Below are 22105 nucleotides of genomic sequence, written 5' to 3'. Positions count from 1 at the left end.
AGCTGTGGCTCGCTGTCATAGGGAGACTTTTGGAACATGTCATTTATTTTACCGTTATATATTTGGCATTAAAATATTTCTATCTTACTCAGAGAATGGAAGTGTGGAAGATACCATGGAGTAGTAATAAGCAGTAGCCGTAGCACCCCTACACATCATTAGTTAGGTGATACCATTAACATGCCCCCTCAGAGAAGTATGGGAGACTATGAATTTCAACACAGGTACAAAATAACTGGGGATATATATTACTTGGAGTAAATTAGTTGGCATTCCTTAAGTCCTAAGATACTCGTAGTTCTCTCCAGCATTGTTGTTTGGTGGCCCTGCTCTAGTGTTACAGCTATGTCAGCTGCTCCAGAAGTCCTCCACTCAGCAGACCAGGCAGGTTGTGCAGCAGTGAACAGCAGATTAAATTGCTATATCACTTGCCAAATTAATAAGAATCTAGAGGCAGTTGCAAAAAATCATAAAACTTGTGAAGTACATTTTCTTTGGTAAAAGTAATTCACTTGCTGTATAGTACATAAAAAAAAAAAAAATTGGGGGAAGGTAGGTAAATTTGGCCAGAAAGGACCTGAAAGCAGCTGGCAGTTAGACTAACTTCAACTAAGTTTAAGGTGCAACTTGCTCATAGGGGCCCCATGTATGTGTAGTAATGTGCCTGATCCAGGGCTATGCATACATGCAGCCTCTGTGCAAGTTGCAGTTTAAATAATCAATCTAATTAATTTTTGTAGCTAAACAATCTCATTACCCATTTTTTGTAGCTGCTCTCAGGTCCCCCCCATTTTTTCCACCCCCCCCTCCCTCTTATATTTCAAGGGCAAGAAGGTAACCACCAGTAACATTTATTAGCGCAAACTGAGCCATTGGTTTAAACAAATATTCTTGTTACAATCATCACTGTACGGTTAAGTTACATCAAAGGATCCACTTATGCTTTTCCTAATACACATTACATACATGTGAAAATTACTCAGGATTTTCCCTACAATCACTACTCAAATCCCAAGCCAAAGAAAATACATCTGGTCTGCCTATACAAGTGATCATCACCCATCAGGCCAGGCCAAACCCAGCAATATCACCATCATGAGGACACCTGAATATGGCACACTGGCTCACTCAATGATCAGCTCAAGTATTGCAGTGTTTAACTGTGCAGTAAATGGTTTTCATAGGTGCCCTATTAAAACATGTACAAATAGTCAGGTATCCTACAAAGAGCTTTGGTCATAATTCAGTCAAACTGCCACACATCTGAAAGATAAAAAATAAATAAAACAACCTGAATACTCCAGGCAATCAGCAGATGAAAGCATTGCCAAGTGACAGTGTTTTCCATTTTTGTGTGTACTCAGGTGGCAAAATTACTAAGACAGGCTTGGTGTGATGGAGTAGACTGGTAAAGGAAATTAAACCAAGATTCTAAATGATACAACAACTATTCGTTACATCACAGCCCTGGGGCAACAATTATCAGTAGTGAAGACACACGCACAGTACATTCTCCGGCTCAATCTGGAGTCCCGGTAGTAATAAATGACAACGCTGGAATGAAGAGGTGCCGCTATTTCTCAATACGAGGCAAGTGAAAAATCTACTTTAAACAAAATGGGATCAATTACAGGTATGTAGTGTTTTCAGCATTTCAGTGTGTGTGTGTGTGTGTGTGTGTGTGTGTGTGTGTGTGTGTGTGTGTGTGTGTGTGTGTGTGTGTGTGTGTGTGTGTGTGTGTGTGTGTATATAGAGACAATAAAGAAGAAATACATGAAGCACCTCAGTTTTCTTTACCCTACCATAACACATAGCAAACTATCATTTGTTTTCCTGTTCCTAGAATTTTCTTTGGCAATACTGGAAAAAAATACTAAATAATAAAAACTACACTCCAAGTTTCTCGCATCCTTCCATTACATGATCCCCTAAGAATGAGCAGCACATTTCTGTAAACCTCACTCCAGAGCAAAGGCTGGGAAGCGAGCATTTTCAGGATCCTCAAGATCAATAAGGTAATGCAGCATGCCGGCCAAACCCTCAAACAGTGACAGAGGACGGTCAGCGGTGCGGCAGCCGTGTGTCCCATAGTCTTGGCACCACAGGCCAAACTGGGCAGCCTGGTACAGATACTTGGGCTCATGGGTCACCTGTGGGGAAGCAGTGGAGCTGAGTGTTTGTGGTGAGCTTTGTCAATGTTAACTAATTTGTTGATTTAAAAAATAAATTATTTCTCTAGTTTTTCTTGGTTTATAGTGAGCTTTGCCAGTGTCAACAATTCTGGTGATTAAAAACCCCTTTCTCTACTTTACCTTGGTTTATGCTGAGCATTGTCAGTGTTAACTAATTCACTAATAACAAAGCTCTTTATTTAGTCTCCCTTGGTTTATCAGTGTTAACTAATTTGGCTGAGCTTTGTCAGCAACAGGTATCAAGAAATTTACCAATTAAAAGCCCTTCCTCTGAGTTTCCCTTGGTGGAAATTAAATATTTTCATTACATTTCCATGCTGAGCAATACCACACTGGAATAAGCTTTATTTTTAAGTTTTTAGAAAGTACCATTTCCATTAAGAGTCCAGCACATACTGAATTGTAGAAAAGTTAGCCCAAAATGTTAATATATACACTGGAATTCAATGAAACTACAGTTAATCCACCTGATACAAGTAGAGCAGTGCATATCCATTGCCAGCAGTGCCATGACAAATCCCATAACCCTTCTTGAGGATGCCTCGCTCCCACACACACTCCCCCGCCCTCTTAGCTTCCTCCAAGTAACTCTCGTTCCCAAAGACCTGAAGAAAGAACAGCCATTATAAAACACTGCTATCAAATCCAGATCAAAATAAAGGTCTCCTTAAATTTCTCTATAACCAATTACAAAATATGACAATAATATTTCCATCATGTGGTGCACATTAGAGTGGTAGCTGAATGGAGCAGACTCAGTAATAAGAATGTTAGTGCCAAGTCACTGGGAGCCTTGAAAGACCACACAAATTCCTGGAATAGGATAATAAGTGAGAATAGAGAGATATGTTTCATACAGGGTCTGCCACGTGCAGGCTTGACGGCTTTTTGCAGCTTTCCTTGTTTCCTAATGTTCTAATATCATCAAGTCCCTGCATAAACAACCCTTTCAAAATACAGGAACTGCCAGCTGTAGGTCTGAAGGCTTCTTGCAGTTATTCTTGTTCTTGTTTTTGTAGTCTGAAGGCTTCTTGCAGCTTCTCTTGTTTTCCGATGTTCTTAAGTCAGCAAGACCATACATAAGCAGCCCTTTATTACCTGGTATGCCTTCCCAAAGAGGTAGACAGAGCCCGGCGCCCCATGACACCACTGCACCAGACGGTCATGCATGTTGCCCAGGGAAGAGGGAAAGTTGCCGGAGCTGAAGACCAGAGTTGCAAGGCCGTCAACTGTTGGCCTCACCAAGTCCTCAAGCTCTTCTGATGTCAAGTGTTCCTTTGCCTGGGCATGAGCAGAACAGTGAACAAGTGAACTTCACCTGTGCATAAAATACATACATACACCATGGTTATCTCACACAAAACAGTAGAGTAGCCAAGACAAGGCATACAACTTTCACACTCACACTCATTCACATAACTTTCTTACCCTCTTTGCCCTTTCTTTGACAGAAGAGAAAGTACTCCTGACATAGAAAATTGGACGTCAATTTTGTCTGTGCATGATAGAAGGGTAAGTTACTGATAGAAGTTCTCATGACAGAATGCTGGGACACACACACACACACACACCTTTAAGCTTGAGATAAATGCAGTTTAACCATTGGTAAACATGAACATTTTCTGACCAGCTTTTTTTTTTTTTTTTTTTTTTAGACAGCTTACAGTGTTAAATAGAGAAACAGACACGAAGATTTAAAATACTTAATTGTTCCCTCTGAAGCACTCTACTTCTGACACTTCTCTCACTTCTCTCCCCTTTCCTTTTTCTCATTCTACTTATGACACTTCTCTCCCCTTTCCTTTTTCTCATTCCTCAAATTCTCATTATTTTCTTCTTTCATTTCCTTTCAAACTCTTACTCTTCTCTTCCTACCCTCTCCCTCTTTCAAGCACACCTTCCCTCAGTGTCTCACCTGCATCAGCATAAAGAGGATACCAGCAGTACCATGAGCAGCACCAAGGTAGTCTTTCTCATGCCACTGGTACATGAGAGGCACCTTGCTCTTCCTCCTCTGGGCCATGGAGCGGCCAGAGTCCAGGATGGCGGCCACCACAGCACGCACCAGGGAGTCCTCTACTGCTGTGCGTCCAATCTGGGGAGGGGAAAGAGGTTTGTCAGTGTTGGAGAACCTGGAAAAGGGAGTGAAAGTTAAGGTGGAAGAAAGAAACTGGGGAGGGGAAAGGTTGTTATAGTCAAAGAAAGAATCCTGGTGTATATGTGTCATCTGTTTTACAAGGGAGGTTAAAGAGAAACCTTCATATGTCAGTAATAGTGATCAATGAGGAAGAGAAATTGCAAAGGAGGTTAGAAGAGGATGGAGGGATCAGCAGAGCACTATGACTATAATGGACATAAAGCTGAGTCAGGAAAAATTATAAAATGTATTAGGGTTTTAATATAGAGTTCGGAAAAATAGCACTAAGAAACCAGTGTAATAATGGAAAAAAAAAAAGTGCAAGAAACAGAAGCAAGAAATGGACAACCTCAGAAGTGTTAACAATCAAAACAGATCACAAGATAGGCTGTGAAAGAGGATGATGCACATTGTGTGTGGCAGAGAACCAGTGGCTCATTTTGGCTTGCTTCCCAAGCTATGCTCATACACTAAAGCAAATTTCACTTGATATTTAAGTATGCCTTACAAACTGCTCATCTACAATGTTTGTGGTAAGCCAAGGCACTTCTGTAACTGCATATGATTCACAACTGACCTCTTTCTGCAGTAGGAGAAGGGCATACAAGTAGCCAGCGCGTCCATACAGCATCTCATCTGGGAGACCGTTGGAGGGGTTCAGGACATAATCCTTCCTGTTCTTGATGCTGAAGCAGAAGCAAGATAACATGACTCACTTTTAATGCCTCTCCTTCCAGAACTCTTCCACCAATACCTGCCATTCACCATGCATAGCCAAGTGATAACACTAACTTGAGTCAATGGAAAATGTGATTTGAAAATGTGATTTGATAAGTTATAAACATATCATGAGGCAGAACAAACACCAATAAAAAAATGCCAAGCAATAATCACAGGGCAAAGAAAACTCCATAGCACACTTGAAACCTGCCCAGGAAACCATGCTTAGTGTCAGTTCCTCACTCCAGAACTCTTCCACTAATACCATTCATTCATTATCTATAACCAATTGATTAGACTAACTCACTGAAAGATTTAAGTAATTTCAGGAGTTATAAACATATTGGAAGCAGACCAACTCCATAAAAAAAAATGCTCAACAGCAATTACATGCATTCACTGAGAAAAGAAAACCCAATGACACACTACAAACACACCCAGGCTATGTATAATGAAGTGATGAGATTGTAACCTGTCAAACACATTAAGTAATTTGAAGACTTATAAATGTTTCAGAGACAGAACAAACAAAATAAGAAAAAGTACACAGCAATGAACACATGCACTCACTGAGGAAAGACAACCCTACAACACACTTGCAACCTGCCCAGCCCTCAAAGACCTCTTCCTTCCCAACACACCGTGATATGCAGTTCTTCATCATGCTGGCATCACCCTCCCGGTGGCACAGCACAGCTGCCAGTGCCAGGGGCCCTGTGTCGCCACAGATGAAAGAATGACGCCGCCCAGTCAGGTTGTGCAAGGCATTCTTCAGTATGCTTGAGGCTTTCTGTCGGGTGATTGTACTCTTTCAAATACTTAAAATACGACATTGCTCTTGTACTCACACTCTCTTCACTCTACAACTAGATTAAGAATGAAATGACAAGAGTGTTCACATATTCAAACATGGAAGAACAGGATGAGTGTGCAGATATGAAGTGTCAGGATAGGAGCAAGGAAAAACTCTCCCACCATAGATAGTTCCTCTGCAGAGTCCCAGGCAACAGGTAGCAAAGATATGATATAAATGCGAGTCACAGACATAAAAGAGTTACAGAAAAATATGACAATCACACACCTAAGGCATCCCAGCAGTGCCCTCTCACCTTCAGGTAGGCCTCGTCACCCCTACGCTGGGCCAGGTGCAGGTAGAGGAGGCTGTACCCGCTGGTGCCCGTGTACACAGAGTAGTCATGCCGCCCGTCCCCTTTGGCCACACCCACATCAAAGGTCTTCAGCAGCACCTCCAGGTTCTTCTGGGACTGCTCCAGGTAATCCTTGGACAACTGGACAGAAAGCAGCAGCTATTAATATCAACAGTTTCAAGAGGGAGGTTTCAAGAACACCGATTCTCAAACTTTGGATAACCATTTTGACTATACTCACTCACCCTTAAATTTTTGGATAACCCTTTTGACTATACTCTTTGGAGAGTGGCACCTTCTGTGGGTCTTTTTGTGGCTGAAAGCCAGAGTCCTCTCACATAAAAATGGAGGGAAAAAATGGAGGAAAATGTCTATTCACATACACAAGAACAAAACAATATTCATCCTTGTAACCAAACACAAGGTAGAATTATTCTATTATTTGAAGATATTATCTCATTTATCCTTTTTCCTTTCCTCCTCTGTCAGACTCACCAATGCTGATGTCAGGCAAATATGACTATTAGGTAGAGCACAGCAACAAAAGCAGTGCAGCATAAATGTGCGTCTGGCCACCAAGGATACTAAAGAAATTTGTTTTGTATTTTGGGTCAATACCAGTTCAGCCACAGCACTGTGACTGAGCCCTATGACCCATTGGCCTGCAATCACCCATCTTCCTTACCCCTGCATAGTGGTGGTAGTAAGGAGGGGAACTGAATGAGATGCAACATAAATGAAGGACTATCACTTATACACACAGTGAGAATAGTGAGGAGGGGAGTGAAGAAGCAAGAAGCAACAGGCTTGAAGGATTACTGCCTATACAAGTACAGTCATTAACATACTCTTTTCTTGTCTGCATCCAAGATCTGGCAGCCATCCTCTGTCATGTCCTTTGGGAAGTCATTGTGAAAGTGGCGGTCTTCACTAATGTAAGAGCTCATCCTGGAGGGGTTCAAGAAGAATCATGTTTAAAAATTATGCACCTACTATATATTTGCAATCACTAATAAACCATGAATGAGACTCTTACCTCTTGAAAAGACAAGAACTAAGTTTCAAATAACAATGTTTTTCAGCACAATGATAATGCCAGCTTTTATCAGGACCATTAGGCTAATCAGAAAACAGAAGCAAATTACCATCCAAATGCTTCATTCAATAAATTATCTTTACAATCAGCAACAGCACCGACTTATTTCATCCTGTTTCCCGTGTCACTGTCATGAAGAATGTAAACCCTGAGAAGTAATGGATATGTTCATTAACTTTAGCTGTCATTTCTCATTTAGTTATCAGTTACATTTATACAAATGCTAGGGAACAACTCTCCCCATCCAAAGTGTCACCAGTCTTAGCAGCCTCACACAGAATCCTCACCCAGTTGGTTTTTAACTAGTGAAAGACCCAAGGCCAAGTCAAGAAATGAAAGAAATGAAATTTAAGACTGCAGTACATTAAATACACAGAAATGCACACCACTAATGAAAAAAAGCATCCCACTAGTGAACATTTTAAAAATGTAAAATGCAATGAAAATACAGGAAAATAAAAAAATCTATCTGTACAGTTGCACTAAAGCCGAATCTACAAATTCACCAGTTTGTCACATTAAGCTGAAGTAGGTTATGTTATCTCATGGATGATTTGGTAATCACAACTTCACTGTTAATAATGACAGTTGCATTAAAAACTGACAAATGCCTTGTTTCATTATCATGGACCTCTTCCTCTAGTTACACTAACATTACATGAACTGAACTAACTGCCATGCCTCGGTCAAGGCTTTGGAACAATAAGGGTATTCCAAAATTAAGCTTAACTATTATAACCTCCAGGCTGTGGGAGGCAAGCCCAGTCACCTTTCTGACAAGTTTGCTATGAAGTGGTGTAGACAAAAAGAGGCATTCCATGATTTCGATTTAAAATCCCCCTTGTACATCAAAATACAAGAAATAATACATCAAATACATGGAATTCGCATATTCTTTAACAAACCATTACAGATTGACAGGACCAAACCACACCCAGTTGTTGACTCAGGAATCAAGAAATTGTTAGCCCTACAAACCCCGATTCCAAAATTATGCTTTATATTAAATCAACTGCAGGAATAACAGAGGGGAGGCTAAATCAGAACCGCGGGGAGCCCCGAGCTGGGCATGTTTGTTAAACAAGTACCCCACACTGTACTTGTCCCTCTAAACACTCCTGCACAGTGACAACACCAATTAGCACAAACAAAATTTAAACCCAAGAAATGCAACGCTAAAACCACTTACACCAAGTAGCCAACGGCCCCGCACCGAACACCTGTTCCTCCCTTTAAACAATTAACCACTACTCTCATTAAAACGATCGATACACAATAATAAACCACAGAATACAGAGCTAACGAGGCCGTGATGCTTGCTCACCCTACGCCAGGACGTGTCAGGGAAAGACAGGGCCCCAGAGTACAGGTTAAATATTGACGCTGGGACAGGTGACAGAACTCCACTCCTCAGCCTGGTTCTCGGTCTTGGTCTGGGTCGTGGTCTCCTCTTCTCTCAAGTGATGGTCTTTCGCAACGGTTTACTTTTCCATATTTTATATATATATATATATATATATATATATATATATATATATATATATATATATATATATATATATATATATATATATATATATATATATATATATATATATATATATTACATATATACACACACGAGCACGGGTAGAAGTTCGTTGACTAGAGGCGTGTTGTATCCTTTCTTGTAGCATAAGGTATTGAAACGAGTATGAAGCCACAGAACGCTTGACTTCTGATCTTTCTAAAATTTCTGATTGGAGCAAAGCAAACTTGGTATTGTTCAATGCCTCAAAAACTCAATTCCTCCATCTATCAACTTGACACAACCTTCTAGACAACTATCCCTTCTTCTTTAATGGCACTCAACTGCCCCCCTCCTCTACACTAAACATCCTCGGTCTGTCCTTTACTTATAATCTGAACTGGAAACTTCACATCTCATCTCTAGCTAAAACAGTTACTATGAAGTTAGGTGTTCTGAGACGTCTCCGCCAGTTTTTCTCATCCCCCCCCCCCAGCTGCTAACTGTGTACAAGGGCCTTATCCGTCCATGTATGGAGCATGCTTCACATGTCTGGGGGGGCGGGTTCCACTCATACTGCTCTTCTAGACAGGGTGGAATCAAAAGCTTTTCGTCTATTAAACTTCTCTCCTCTAACTGTCTTCAGCCTCTTTCTCATCGCCGCAATGTTGCATCTCTAGCTGTCTTCTACCGCTATTTTCATGCTAATTGCTCTTCTGATCTTACTAACTGCATGCCTCCCCTCCCACGGCCTCGCTGCACAAGACTTTCTTCTTTCTCTCACCCCTATTCTGTCCACCTCTCTAACGCAAGAGTTGACCAGTATTCTCAATCATTTATCTCTTTCTCTGGTAAACTCTGGAACTCCCTGCCTACTTCTGTATTCCCACCTTCCTATGGCTTGAATTCCTTCAAGAAGGAGGTTTCAAGACACTTATCCTTCAATTTTTGACTACCGCTTTGAACCCTTTTATGGGACTGGCATTTCAGTGGGCATTTCTTTATTGGATTTTTGTTGTCCTTGGCCAGTGTCCCTCCTACATGAAAAAAAAAACCTACATGAAAAAAAAAAAAAAGAAATTAAACAATCATTAAATTAAAAATGTCCACTACCTCAAGCGGACATACCGCGTGCAACTTATCTGGGACACAGTGATCAAGCTTGGGTTCAATTAAGTATGTTGTAGTACAGTTAACATAACATGTACAAGTTATTGTGCAATAAGGGAAATCAAAGTTTACGAAACATGCACAAGTTAATGCGCAATAAGTTATGGTAACAAAGTTAATAAGCAACAAAGTTAATGTAACACGTACCAGATAATAAGCAATAAAGGAAAACAATTATATACCCAAAATACAACATAAACATAAGTAGCTCAGGCGTGTACGTAATGAAGAGTGTGAGTATACGTGTTGAGTGTTCGTCACGTCTTCTAACTCACGACGATGTTACCGAATCCAGGCAGCAGGAGGGAGAATAGATTCAACTGCGAGAAGCGAGAGAGACTGAGGTGGTGTGGAGGTGAAAGTCAATCGTCATCTCTGTCAGCTCGATCGAGACGCGAGTCGAGACGCGTCTCTAAAGCTTTGTCTTTATGATACCGCTTCGGTGTGGTCAAGACGGTATTAGAAGCCGATGGTTGGTTGGAGAAATTAGTGGTTGGCGATGCGGGTACGAGGATCGTAATACCTCCTCCCTGAGAACATCGACACCTGGTAACAAAACCTTGGGTGACGGTGGAGACGGGAGGAAAATTAGAGAGCCCCTCGTCAGCATCAGAGGTGGATTCGCGAGAGAGCGTCGGCGATGATATTTTCAGAGCCTTTTATGTGTCGGATGGTCACGTCATAAGGCTGGAGGAGAAGTGACCACCGGAGAAGACGATGGTTGGTAAACTTGTTTCGCTGTAGGAATGTCAGAGGATTGTGGTCGGTGAATACCTGCAGGGGCTTGACGCTGGCGTGCAGGTAGCATTCAAACTTTTGAATTGCTGAGACAATTGAGAGAACTTCAGTAGTGAACAACTGATTTAGGTTCACTTGAGCTGGAGGATTTGGAAGTTTGGGCAAAGACTGAGCAGCAACGGGATTGTTCTGGGCGGCTTGTGCTCGGGTGATGGCACAAACCGGAAACAAATTAGGTTGTTCCCTCTCACGTTTCCCTGTAGGATTATATGGGAGTGGTGAGTCTTTAATGACAAGGCGTGGAAAGACTGCACCACAGGCCAAGTCTTCAGCCAGTAAAAAATCAGCATCAGGTATGGACAAAGATTGATCACTACTGACCCCAACAATCACTTCTCCCTTCACTATAAGACTGTCAAGGTGTACTCTGGCTAACGGGATTGGAAACGGATCATGAAAATCCTTTAAATACACCTTTTCACCAGTGTAGTTTTTTCAATCCAAGAGACTGCTGATGTTAGTACAAGTGACTGGCCTCCAGCAGTAACCCTTATGATATTTACGGAATATTTCATTTTTTTTCTTTTATCATCAAAGGAGACTGATCCTTTTGATAAATGGGGTAAATAACCTGTTAGAGGGAGCGGTTTTCGTGGTATTAAATGAGGCCAATGGTTTGGTAAAAGCACCTTTTTAATTGCTACTTTACGCTTGGGATTAGGGCAATCTCTTATGAGGTGGCCAGGCTTTTTGCAAAATGTACACACTTGAGAGAACTTGTTACTAATAACGACCGACTTGCCATTGTTAACAGCACCTGCACCGGACTTCACAAATGACTCAGCCTTCCTCTCTCCCACGGGATCTTGCGTTTAAATTCCTCTAAGGCGATCAAGTCTACTACCTGGTCATATGTGGTGACTAAAGCCGACTTCAGCCACTTTTGCAGCGCTCTGTACTTATCTGATGCGAACTCCAAGTACGTCTAGCGTTGGAGTTTAAGATTCCTGTATTTTTGTCTATAATCCTCTGTAGTAATGAAATATTCCGCTTGAATACCTTTCTTAACCGAGGCATAATCAGTATTACTTTCTAGACCTCCCGAGATAGTTAAAGCTTTCTCAGCGAGCTTGGGCTTTAGGAGCCATGTCCGATCCTCCTGAGGCAAGTCAGTGTTCACCAGAGGATTCGAACTCCCTGAAGAAGCTTTCGGTATCTTTATCTGAGAATTGTGGTAAGAGGGGCAAATATTTAGTGATCTTACCCTTATTGGGAGGTTGTTTTTGCAACAGGAGTAACTGGTGAGCTCTTTCTTTCTCTGCTTGTTTCTCCTCATGTTGTCTTTGTTTCTTCTTCTCATCCTTCTCATATTCTAACTGCATTTGGAAGGTTTTCATTTTAACTTTCTCTATTTCTTAAAGGATATCAGGATCTTTAGTCTATCTCTAGTCCTTTACTAGGGCTAGGTTCTTCTCCAAGATGAGTTGAAATTAGTATCATGGTCATCTTTTCGAATGTGTGTTGAAATGGAATCTCGAAAGCACTAGCAATTTATTTTATTTGATTCTTAGTTACTTTGGAGGCTTAAGTTCTTCTACAGAAGGATTTCCTACAAATACTCTGTGGTCTAAGAATTCCGCCATTTTGATGTACTCGAGCAGAAAAGTGAAAAGATTTGATAAAAACTCTACGACAAGTTATCTCCTAAATTTCACTTGAGTTAAAGTCCTGACATAAGATACGAGAGGATTATTAACTGCAAAGACGGGATTTGCACCCTTGGACACGAGTTAACCTTTGAGAGAGAGAGAGAGAGAGAGAGAGAGAGAGAGAGAGAGGCGCGACCCCTGATGAGCCTTTCCTTCACAGACATAACTAACCGTAGGTCAGCGAATGATGTACCTCAACAAACAGGAGCTGGCCTAGCTTAAAGTACTATTTGAGTTTAGATTGGTCTAGTTACTCGTGAGGAAATTAAAAATAGCTTTGGAGCTTCAATGGTCCGAATGGGTGAGAATGAGTCTCAGAGCAATATTTGAGGAAGTGTAACTACACTCCACGGAATAATCCCTAGCTGAAAACGATACAACTACCGACGTGAATATGCAGTTCACGTGAAATATTTAAAGTCAAAGTCACCGTGCACCCACCAGCAGATACTCGTGAGATAAACCAAGTAACGAAAGCGAGTGGGAATAATGTGGTTATTTATGTGGCACTTTACGCTAATCCAAGGGTCATATTAACCTCAAAGCTCACCAAAACTACCACACAAGTGTAAATATTTCAGTGGGTATGTACGCCTGAAAATAAACCTTAAGTCAGAAACAATGATTACTTAACTAGCAGTTACGTTAACATACAAATGCCATACCAGTTCATAAAAATCCTCCCGGACAGGCCCCTCAATATATGTTACAAGCACGGGTAGAAGTTGGTTGACTAGGGGTGTGTTATACCCTTTCTTGTAGCATAAGGGAGTGAAAGTATGAAATAAATTTAAAAGATAATCGTTATTAAACTAAAAAATATCCATCTGAAGCGGACATACCGCGTGCAACTTATCTGGGACACAGTGATCAAGCTTGGGTTCAATTACGTATGTTGTAGTACAGTTAACATAACATGTACAAGTTATTGTGCAACAAGGGAAATCAAAGTTGACGAAACATGCACAAGTTAATGCGCAATAAGTTATGGTAACAAAGTTAATAAGCAACAAAGTTAATGTAACACGTACCAGATAATAAGCAATAAAGGAAAACAATTATATACCCAAAATACAACATAAACATAAGTAGCTCAGGCGTGTACGTAATGAAGAGTGTGAGTGTACGTGTTGAGTGTTCGTGTTCGTCACGTCTTCTAACTCACGACGATGTTACCGAATCCAGGCAGCAGGAGGGAGAATAGATTCAACTGCGAGAAGCGAGAGAGACTGAGGTGGTGTGGAGGTGAGTCGAGACGTGTTTCCAAAGCTTCGCCTTTATGATACCGCTTCGGTGTGGTCAAGGCGGTATTAGAAACCGATGGTTGGTTGGAGAGATTAGCGGTTGGCGAGGCGGGTACGAGGGCCGTAAAAAAAAAAAAAAAAAAAAATATATATATATATATATATATATATATATATATATATATATATATATATATATATATATATATATATATATATATATATATATATATATATATTCTGTATAATACTCTTTACTCCACTGGTTCTCAGACCGCGTGACCCATGACCACCACCACGCCTCGCCACTGACGTCTGTCCCTGGTCTATTCCTGCCACTGTGCTTCATTCTCCAAGATGTCTTCCAGATCCTTCACGATTAATGTAACCAGATTTTTTAGAGCTAAAAGCAGGACATCCGCTGCATTCACATTACATATGCATACCTCTATACTTCTCCATTCCACCATAAACTTCCCTTCCTAACTCCCCCAGACTGTATGTACTGCCATCACTCTCACTGTCACACATTCCAATTTCTAATATTTCATTGCCTTCTCTTTTCCTAACTCTACAACTACCAATATTGGTATTGATATAAATGAGTAAATAAATAAATGAATAAATAAATAAACGATAACGATGCCAGTGTCGCCATAATGAAGCAGATTTTACGATAACGAAGCGGATTTCACAATAACGAAGCAGGAATCGCCATAACGAAGCGGATTTCACGATAACGAAGCAGGAATCGCCATAACGAAGCGAGTTTCACGATAACAAAGCGGATGTCGCCATAACGAAGCAAATCTAAGGATAATGAAGCGATGTTGAAGTACGTTTTTCTTGGCAGGGACGAATCCTTTCTCCCCTTAAAGAGCTATCCCAGAGTGTGGGGACAGTGGCGGTGCAACCCTCCAGCCCCTCACACTGAAAGAAAATGTTGACAACTCGCCAGACATTGCCATGGAAGGCGCACTCTTCACCCCAAAAGAGGTCCCTCGCGTGGCATTGTCTTGGGTATGGTGGAGAGCAAGTGTTTTCTCCTTTACAGCCAAGTCCTCAACGCGGAATTTTGATGAACCACTGCACACAATTCACCAAACACTGTCAGGGAAGGAGCCCTTATCCCCCCTTCAGGACCCCTCTGATGGCAGTGTCTGGTGCGTAGTGTTCGCTTGTTAACGATGGCCTCTTGCTAGATGGTGTGAGGGGCTGGAAGTGGACGATCATATCTGAATAAATAATTTTGTGTTGACTAATAAATCGTCATCAGTACATGATAAATGAGTTTGGTTGACGCGTGTGACAAATTCGGTTCACCAGTGAGGTGAAAGGAGGGGACCTTGTATCTCTGAGTGCCATGCGTTAACTGAGTGTCTCCCACAATGCCAATGATTTATTTAGGGGAATGACTTCAGCTTGCCTGCATTACGTATTTGAGGGAGTTAGAAAGAAATAAAATTTAAACATTTTAAGTGATTTTTAGATACAGTCAACGCATAACACTTACTGATAACTTGCTGGAATCGATGAGAGCCAGGGCACACACACACACACACACACACACACACACACACACACACACACACACACACACACACACGTGTACACGATGGTACAGGGCGAGTACACCACAAAGTTCATGAACAGCTAATGAAATAGTAAAGTTTGATAGGATATCAGTTTTGCATCTGAAGTGGGACGATCACGAAAAAGCGGGACAAACATTAAAAAAAAGTGAGACATGTTGCTACAAGCGCGACAGACGTTGAAAAAGCGGGACTATCCCGCCTAAAAGCAGAACTCTGGTCACCTTATTCATGATATTGTCATTCCTTCTGTATCTTGGCCGTCCCAGAGGTCTTCTTCCTTCTATTCTCCCGTTTAGTGGCAGTTTTGGTTGCCATTCCATATAATATCAACAATAAACAAAACAATCTCTCTCTCTCTCTCTCTCTCTCTCTCTCTCTCTCTCTCTCTCTCTCTCTCTCTCTCTCTCTCTCTCTCTCTCTCTCTCTCTCTCTACTTCCTCACTTACGACAGCATTCGTTTCTTCGCTGGTTCCCTAATTCACTCACTCACCTCACATTTGCACTCTCACTCCGTTCTTGACTCCCTTCTTCACCTCTTGCTTCATTCACTCATTTTCTCACTCACCCACTCACACAGCCAGACTTTTCATTACCATTCTACTTTTCCACACTCAGCCCGCCCCGAGCCTGAAGGCTGCCCACGGAAGGAAGGAGGGATTCAAATATAAGAATCAAGAATAAAAATCAAGAATAAGGTCACTGTTTGGAAGAAGCACATGCTAGTGCGATGGAATGCACAGCAGACACCAGGGGCTTTACTAACTTCCCAGAAATACCCTTAGCCCAGCCTGAGCCGCACTGCTGTAATTAACTTTTTTCTCAGGTTCTACATATGAACATAAGAAAATAAGGGAAGCTTCAAGAAGCCCGTCCCTGTATGACACTTACCTACCTATTTCCACCTATCGTCCCCATCCATAAATTTGTCTAAACTTCTTTTAAAGCTCCCTGATGACTCAGCACTAACAACCTAATTACTGAATCCGTTCCATTCATTAACCACTCTACTTGAGACCCAATTCCTTCCTGTCTCTTTCTTTAACCAAAATTTTTCAAGCTTGAACCTGTTATTTCTTGTTCTATCCTGATTACTGATCCTGAGAATTTTGCTTTTGTTATAACCCCTATACCAATTAAAGACTTCTATCGAGTCCCCTCTTAACATACGTCTCTCTAAGGAATGTAAATTTAATAGCTTCAGTCTCTTTTCGTAAGGAATACCCCTCATCCCCTGTATCTTTTTATGTCATTCTCCTTTGTACTGATTCTAACAGACCTATATCCTTTTTGTAATATAGGAACCAGAACTGCACTGCATAGACTAGATGAAGTCTGACCAGCTCTACTACAATAGTCGACTGACAGTTTTCTGATCTATATATGGCTCTGACGCGCTTTATATTCTAAGTTTATCAGCATCAGATTTCATTTATTTCGTGGTGCAAGATGTAATGGTGAAGTTTGAAGCTTCAGGAGAATGGAGAAGATGAAGATGGTGATGGTGGTTGCTGTTGTTGTTGTTGTTGCTTGAGATTGCGCTCGTAGGGACGTGGGCCTTATGACGGTGATGATGGTGGTGGCAGAAGTGTTTTAAAAAGACCACCTGCTGCTGGTGCTGTTGGTACTAACTAATTAAATAAAATATTAGGACCATATTCTGAAATGCTTCTGCCTGCATCCCGAATAATTTAAAAAGACTCCAGTTGAAGTGACACTGATTTTTAAATGTGTTTTTATGGTTGCGGTGCCAGATTGACAAGATTTCTATATCATTAACGGGAAAAAGTCTTGAAAACTATACTAATCTTCTCTGTGGCCTTTGAAAACAGTCGTGGTGAGAGAGCAAAGCGTTTCAGAATACGAGTCTTCGCTAATAACCAATTCACTCATAAAACGATAAGAAAGCCACCTACTCAACGTTTCTTTTGTCCTAAATGACTGAGATACTTAACGAATGTGATCTCTTCATTACACTAGTCACATTTATATTTTTGCCCGGAACCATGCCAAGTCTGTTCTCCAACTAGCCAAAAACTCCTTTATTAATAAAAAGTGTCAAAATCTTTCAAGATCTAACTCCCCTCATGACTTCTGGCAACTAGCCAAAAACATCTCCAATTACTTTGCTTCTTTTTTTCCCCCCTTTATTTCAACCAGATGGCACCACTGCTATCACATCTATCTCTAAAGCTGAGCTCTTCGCTCAAACCTTTGCTAAAAACTCTTCTTTAGATAATTCAGGGCTTGTTCCTCTCTCTCCTTCACCCTCTGACTACTTCATGCCACCCATTAAAATCCTTCGCAATGATGTTCTCCATGCCCTCGCTGGCCTAAACCCTCTTAAGGACCTGATGGGGTCCCTTCTATTGTTTTCGAAACTGCGCCTCCGTGCTTGCACCTTGCCTAGTCAAACTCTTTCAACTCTGTCTGTCAACATCTACCTTTCCTTCTTGCTGGAAGTTTGCCTACATTCAGCCTGTTCCTAAAAACGGAGACCATTTTAATCCCTTAAACTACCGTCCTATTGCTTTAATTTCTTGCCTACTTAAAGTTTTGAATCTATCCTCAACAGGAAGATTCTGAAACATCTATCACTTCACAACCTTCTACCTGATCGCCAGTGTGTATTCTGTCAAGGCCGCTCTACAGGTGATCTGGCTTTCCTTACTGAGTCTTGGTCATCCTCTTTTAGAGATTTTGGTGAAACTTTTGCTTAGACATATCAAAAGCTTCTGACAGAGTCTGGCACAAAGCTTTGATCTCCAAACTACCCTCCTACGGTTCCTACTCTTTTCTCTGTAACTTCATCTCAAGTTTCCTTTCTGACCGTTCTATTGCTGCTGTGGTAAATGGTCACTGTTCTTCTCCTAAATCTATAAACAGTGGTGTTCCTCAGAATTCTGTCCTGTCACCCACTCTCTTCCTATTATACATCAATGATCTTCAGAACCAAACTTCTTGTCCTATCCACTCCTACGCTGACGATACCATCCTGCACTTTTCCACGTCTTTTCATAGACGTCCAACCCTTCAAGAAGTAAACATTTCAAGCAGGAAATCCACAGAACGCCTGACTTTTGATCTCTTCAAAATTTCTAATTGGGGCAGAGCAAACTTCGTATTGTTCAATGTCTCAAAAACTCGATTCCTCTATCTATCAACTCGACACAACCTTCCAGACATCTATCCCCTCTTCTTCAATGACATTCAATTGTCCCCCTCTTCTACACTGAACATCCTCGGTCTGTCCTTTATTCATAATCTAAATTGGAAACTTCACATCTCATCTCTAGCAAAAACAGTTAGGCGTTCTGAGTAGTCTCCGCCAGTTTTTGTAATCCCCCCCCCAGCTGCTAACTCTATACAGGAGCCTCATCTGCCCATGTATGGAGTATGCTTCACATGTCTAGGGGGGTTCCACTCATACTGCTATTTTAGACAGGGCAGAATCAAAAGCTTTTCGTCTTATCAACTCCGCTCCTCTAACTAACTGTCTTCAACCTCTTTCTCATCGCTGCAATGTTGCATCTCTTGCTATCTTCTATCACTATTTTCATGCTAACTGCTCTTCTGATCTTGCTAACTGCATGCCTCCCCTCCTCCCGCAGCCTCGCTATCCACCTCTCAAATGCAAGAGTTAACCAGTATTCTTAATCATTCATCCCTTTCTCTGGTAAACTGTGCAACTCCCTGCCTGTTTCTTTATTTCCTCCTTCCTATGACTTGAACTCTTTCTAGATGGAGGTTTCAATTTTCGATGATTCTCTTGGTCTCCTCTGGGACTGGCGCTTAAGTAGGATATATATATATATATATATATATATATATATATATATATATATATATATATATATATATATATATATATATATATATATATATATATATATATATATATATATATATATATATATATATTTTTTTTTTTTTTTTTTTTCCGATTTTCTTTGCCCAGTGACCCTCTTACGCAAAAAAAAAAAAAAAAAATTCCCATTACGAGACGAAAACAACGTGTCATTAATTGCTCTTCGCTGGAATTTCACAAGCTAATGAGCGTTGTTTACATAATTAACGACGAGATAACAAGAGCATTACGTCATTACTCCAGAGACAGACTGGAAAACTGCATCCCGCCCTTTCTCTCTCTCTCTCTCTCTCTCTCTCTCTCTCTCTCTCTCTCTCTCTCTCTCTCTCTCTCTCTCTCTCTCTCTCTCTCTCTCAAACACTATATCATTCACTCAGGCTGAAAATTAATGATGATGATAATTAAAACTACGATCACGAGGGAGGCATGCAGAAAAAATGCAGTTAATAGGTAGAAAACTGAAGAAAAGTTATGATAGATGGATAGGGAAGGATGAAGAACATGTGAAGGGTAAACAAGGAAGAAAAAAGGGATGAAGGTGGAAGAAAAAACGGTGAGAGAAGAAAGAGGAATATAGGTAAAGGATGAGGAAGAGGAGAAAGTGGAAGTGAGAGAATGGAAAGAAGTAAAAGAGGAGGGAGAGAATGAGGAGAGGGGAGTGAATGAAAGGGAAAATAGAAAGTGCAGGAAAAGTAGGTGAGAGGAGACGAAAGAGAAAGAAGAAATGAAGGAAGAGATGAGAAATAAGGAGAATAACAAAGGAAAAACCAAGCAGCAACTGATCTTTAGGCCCTTACAAGGCTATATGGAAAGTACTACTAACTAGAAACAGGATACGGAAGGAGGAGGAGGAGGAGGAGGAGGAGGAGGAGGAGGAGGAGGAGGAGGAGGAGGAGGAGGAGGAAATATAAGATAGACGGGACGATATTTTTTTTATAATTATAATTTTCTTAAGTTGGATCTCTTAATGAAAACTGACAGAATAGGGCTGAATGAAGACTTCCATTTGATCAACTTCATGACGGAAATATATTAATGGAAAGCCTCATACCGCTAATGAGAGAGAGAGAGAGAGAGAGAGAGAGAGAGAGAGAGAGAGAGAGAGAGAGAGAGAGAGAGAGAGAGAGAGAGAGAGAGAGAGAGAGAGAGAGAGAGAGAGAGAGTGAGTGAGTGAGTGAGTGAGTGAGTGAGTGAGTGAGTGAGTGAGTGAGTGAGTGAGTGAGTGAGTGAGTGTGTGAGTGAGTGAGTGAGTGAGTGAGTGAGTGTTTGTGTGTGTGTGTGTGTGTGTGTGTGTGTGTGTGTGTGTGTGTGTGTGTGTGTGTGTGTGTGTGTGTGTGTGTGTGTGTGTGTGTGTGTGTGGAAGCGTAAAAAAGAAAATAGAAACAGAGAAGTTCGTAAGTGCACGAGTCCAACCATTACCGGGAATATGAATGACAAAGAGCATCCCGCCGCGGGGCTCCCGGAGGACTGGGAGGCGCCCAAGGTTGAGTGGTGGCAGGTGGAGCGCGAGGCATTGCTAGGACGAGGTCATTACGCCACCGTACACAGCGCCACCCTTTGCTTGCCTGGCGGGGAAAGGGTACCAGTGGCTCTGAAGCAGCTCATACCCAAACCCATTGCGGGGAAACGCGTCCCTCTGGAGGAGGCCCGGGTGCTGGGGGAGCGCTGGCGGGGGTGGAGGGAGTGCCCAGGCTGTATGGCTTGACTGACACCCCACCACATGCCCTTGTCATGAGCAGGTGTCCGGGGATCGCCATGACAGTGCTGAGGCAGCGGGGCGAGGTGCGGGTGTGCCTGGCGGCTGTGGGCAAGCTTTGTACCATCCTGTCGCAAATGCATGCCCGGGGCGTCACCCACGGAGACCTGCACGGCTCTAACATCCTGGTCAGTTCCCCAGGCGGCGGTGAAGGCAAGAGAGGCGTTTCCGTGTGCCTGGTTGACTTCGGTAATGGTCGGACAAACGCGAATACTGAACTCCTGAAGGTGGACGCACAGCAGCTCCTGAAGCTCTTGAAGAACATCCTCAGGACCATGAAGGAAGAGTCAGACAGCAATATTTTCCAGCGACGTGAGGAAGTTGCTGGAATCCGTGACGCCGACTTAAGCCTGGGTCAAATTTCATCGTTGGTTGGTTGTATTCTGCGCAGATAACCTTTGTCAAGTCTAGTTGAGCTGTACTGAGCTGTGCATCGCCATCCAGAGACTATGCCCGGCTATTTTTGATACGCTGAGGACCATTTCCAAGGATGACAGACATGATGGCTCGAGTTCTCACGGTCGCAGCCTGACGAGTGTAGTAGAGGTGCAGCGCATACGTGTTGCAGATATGGTGCTCAGAATATTGAATTTTACTTGCTTTAATGAACCAGTGATTGAATGCCACACACACACACACACACACACACATTCAGAGAGAGAGAGAGAGAGAGAGAGAGAGAGAGAGAGAGAGAGAGAGAGAGAGAGAGAGAGAGAGAGAGAGAGAGAGAGAGAGAGAGAGAGAGAGAGAGAGAGAGAGAGAGAGAGAGAGAGAGAGAGAGAGAGAGAGATTGCAATCATCATACACTAAAACTTTCACATTTTAAAAGGGAAAAAAATACAAATACATATTTCAGAAATAAAAAAGGCAACCAGAGAGAGAGAGAGAGAGAGAGAGAGAGAGAGAGAGAGAGAGAGAGAGAGAGAGAGAGAGAGAGAGAGAGAGAGAGTTAAGAGAATTAGATTAGGCTGCACTAGATTCCGCTTTTCTCTTTTTAATGCTCACGGTTGCATCTCTCTCTCTCTCTCTCTCTCTCTCTCTCTCTCTCTCTCTCTCTCTCTCTCTCTCTCTCTCTCTCTCTCTCTCTCTAAGTCTTCTTTCATCCGTTTCCTCCTTTTGTCCCTCCAGTGATTCCCTCTTAACCTTCTTTTCTCTTCCCTATGTCTCCTCCTCCTCCTCCTCCTCCTCCTCCTCCTCCTCCTCCTCCTCCTCCTCCTCCTCCTCCTCC

The 22105-nt window shown here is 41.9% G+C and overlaps 1 protein-coding gene across 8 annotated transcripts in view; it reads right to left on the bottom strand.

The window, feature by feature from the left end:
• Positions 1 to 839: 839 nt before the first annotated feature.
• The window catches only part of LOC135112741 (lanC-like protein 2), a 180617-nt gene continuing 159351 nt past the window's right edge, over positions 840 to 22105 (bottom strand). For 2 of the 8 annotated variants that reach the window (XM_064027508.1, XM_064027507.1), the window contains 8 exons: positions 7046 to 7145; positions 6159 to 6338; positions 5691 to 5839; positions 4907 to 5015; positions 4108 to 4287; positions 3291 to 3473; positions 2660 to 2797; positions 840 to 2150 (listed from right to left, as the gene is read on the bottom strand). In XM_064027508.1, the coding sequence (XP_063883578.1) occupies positions 1959 to 2150; positions 2660 to 2797; positions 3291 to 3473; positions 4108 to 4287; positions 4907 to 5015; positions 5691 to 5839; positions 6159 to 6338; positions 7046 to 7145 (1231 nt within the window). In that variant the 3' untranslated portion in view covers positions 840 to 1958. Of the gene's footprint in view, positions 2151 to 2659; positions 2798 to 3290; positions 3474 to 4107; positions 4288 to 4906; positions 5016 to 5690; positions 5840 to 6158; positions 6339 to 7045; positions 7146 to 7342; positions 7442 to 8617; positions 8778 to 10245; positions 10333 to 22105 lie in introns of those variants that run through there. The other 6 variants (XM_064027512.1, XM_064027510.1, XM_064027511.1 and 3 more) reach the window with 6 other exon arrangements.

This window comes from Scylla paramamosain, chromosome 24, assembly GCF_035594125.1.
Source record: "Scylla paramamosain isolate STU-SP2022 chromosome 24, ASM3559412v1, whole genome shotgun sequence".
Classification (NCBI taxonomy): Eukaryota; Metazoa; Arthropoda; class Malacostraca; order Decapoda; family Portunidae; genus Scylla; species Scylla paramamosain.
This window is presented reverse-complemented; position numbering and strand designations above follow the sequence as displayed.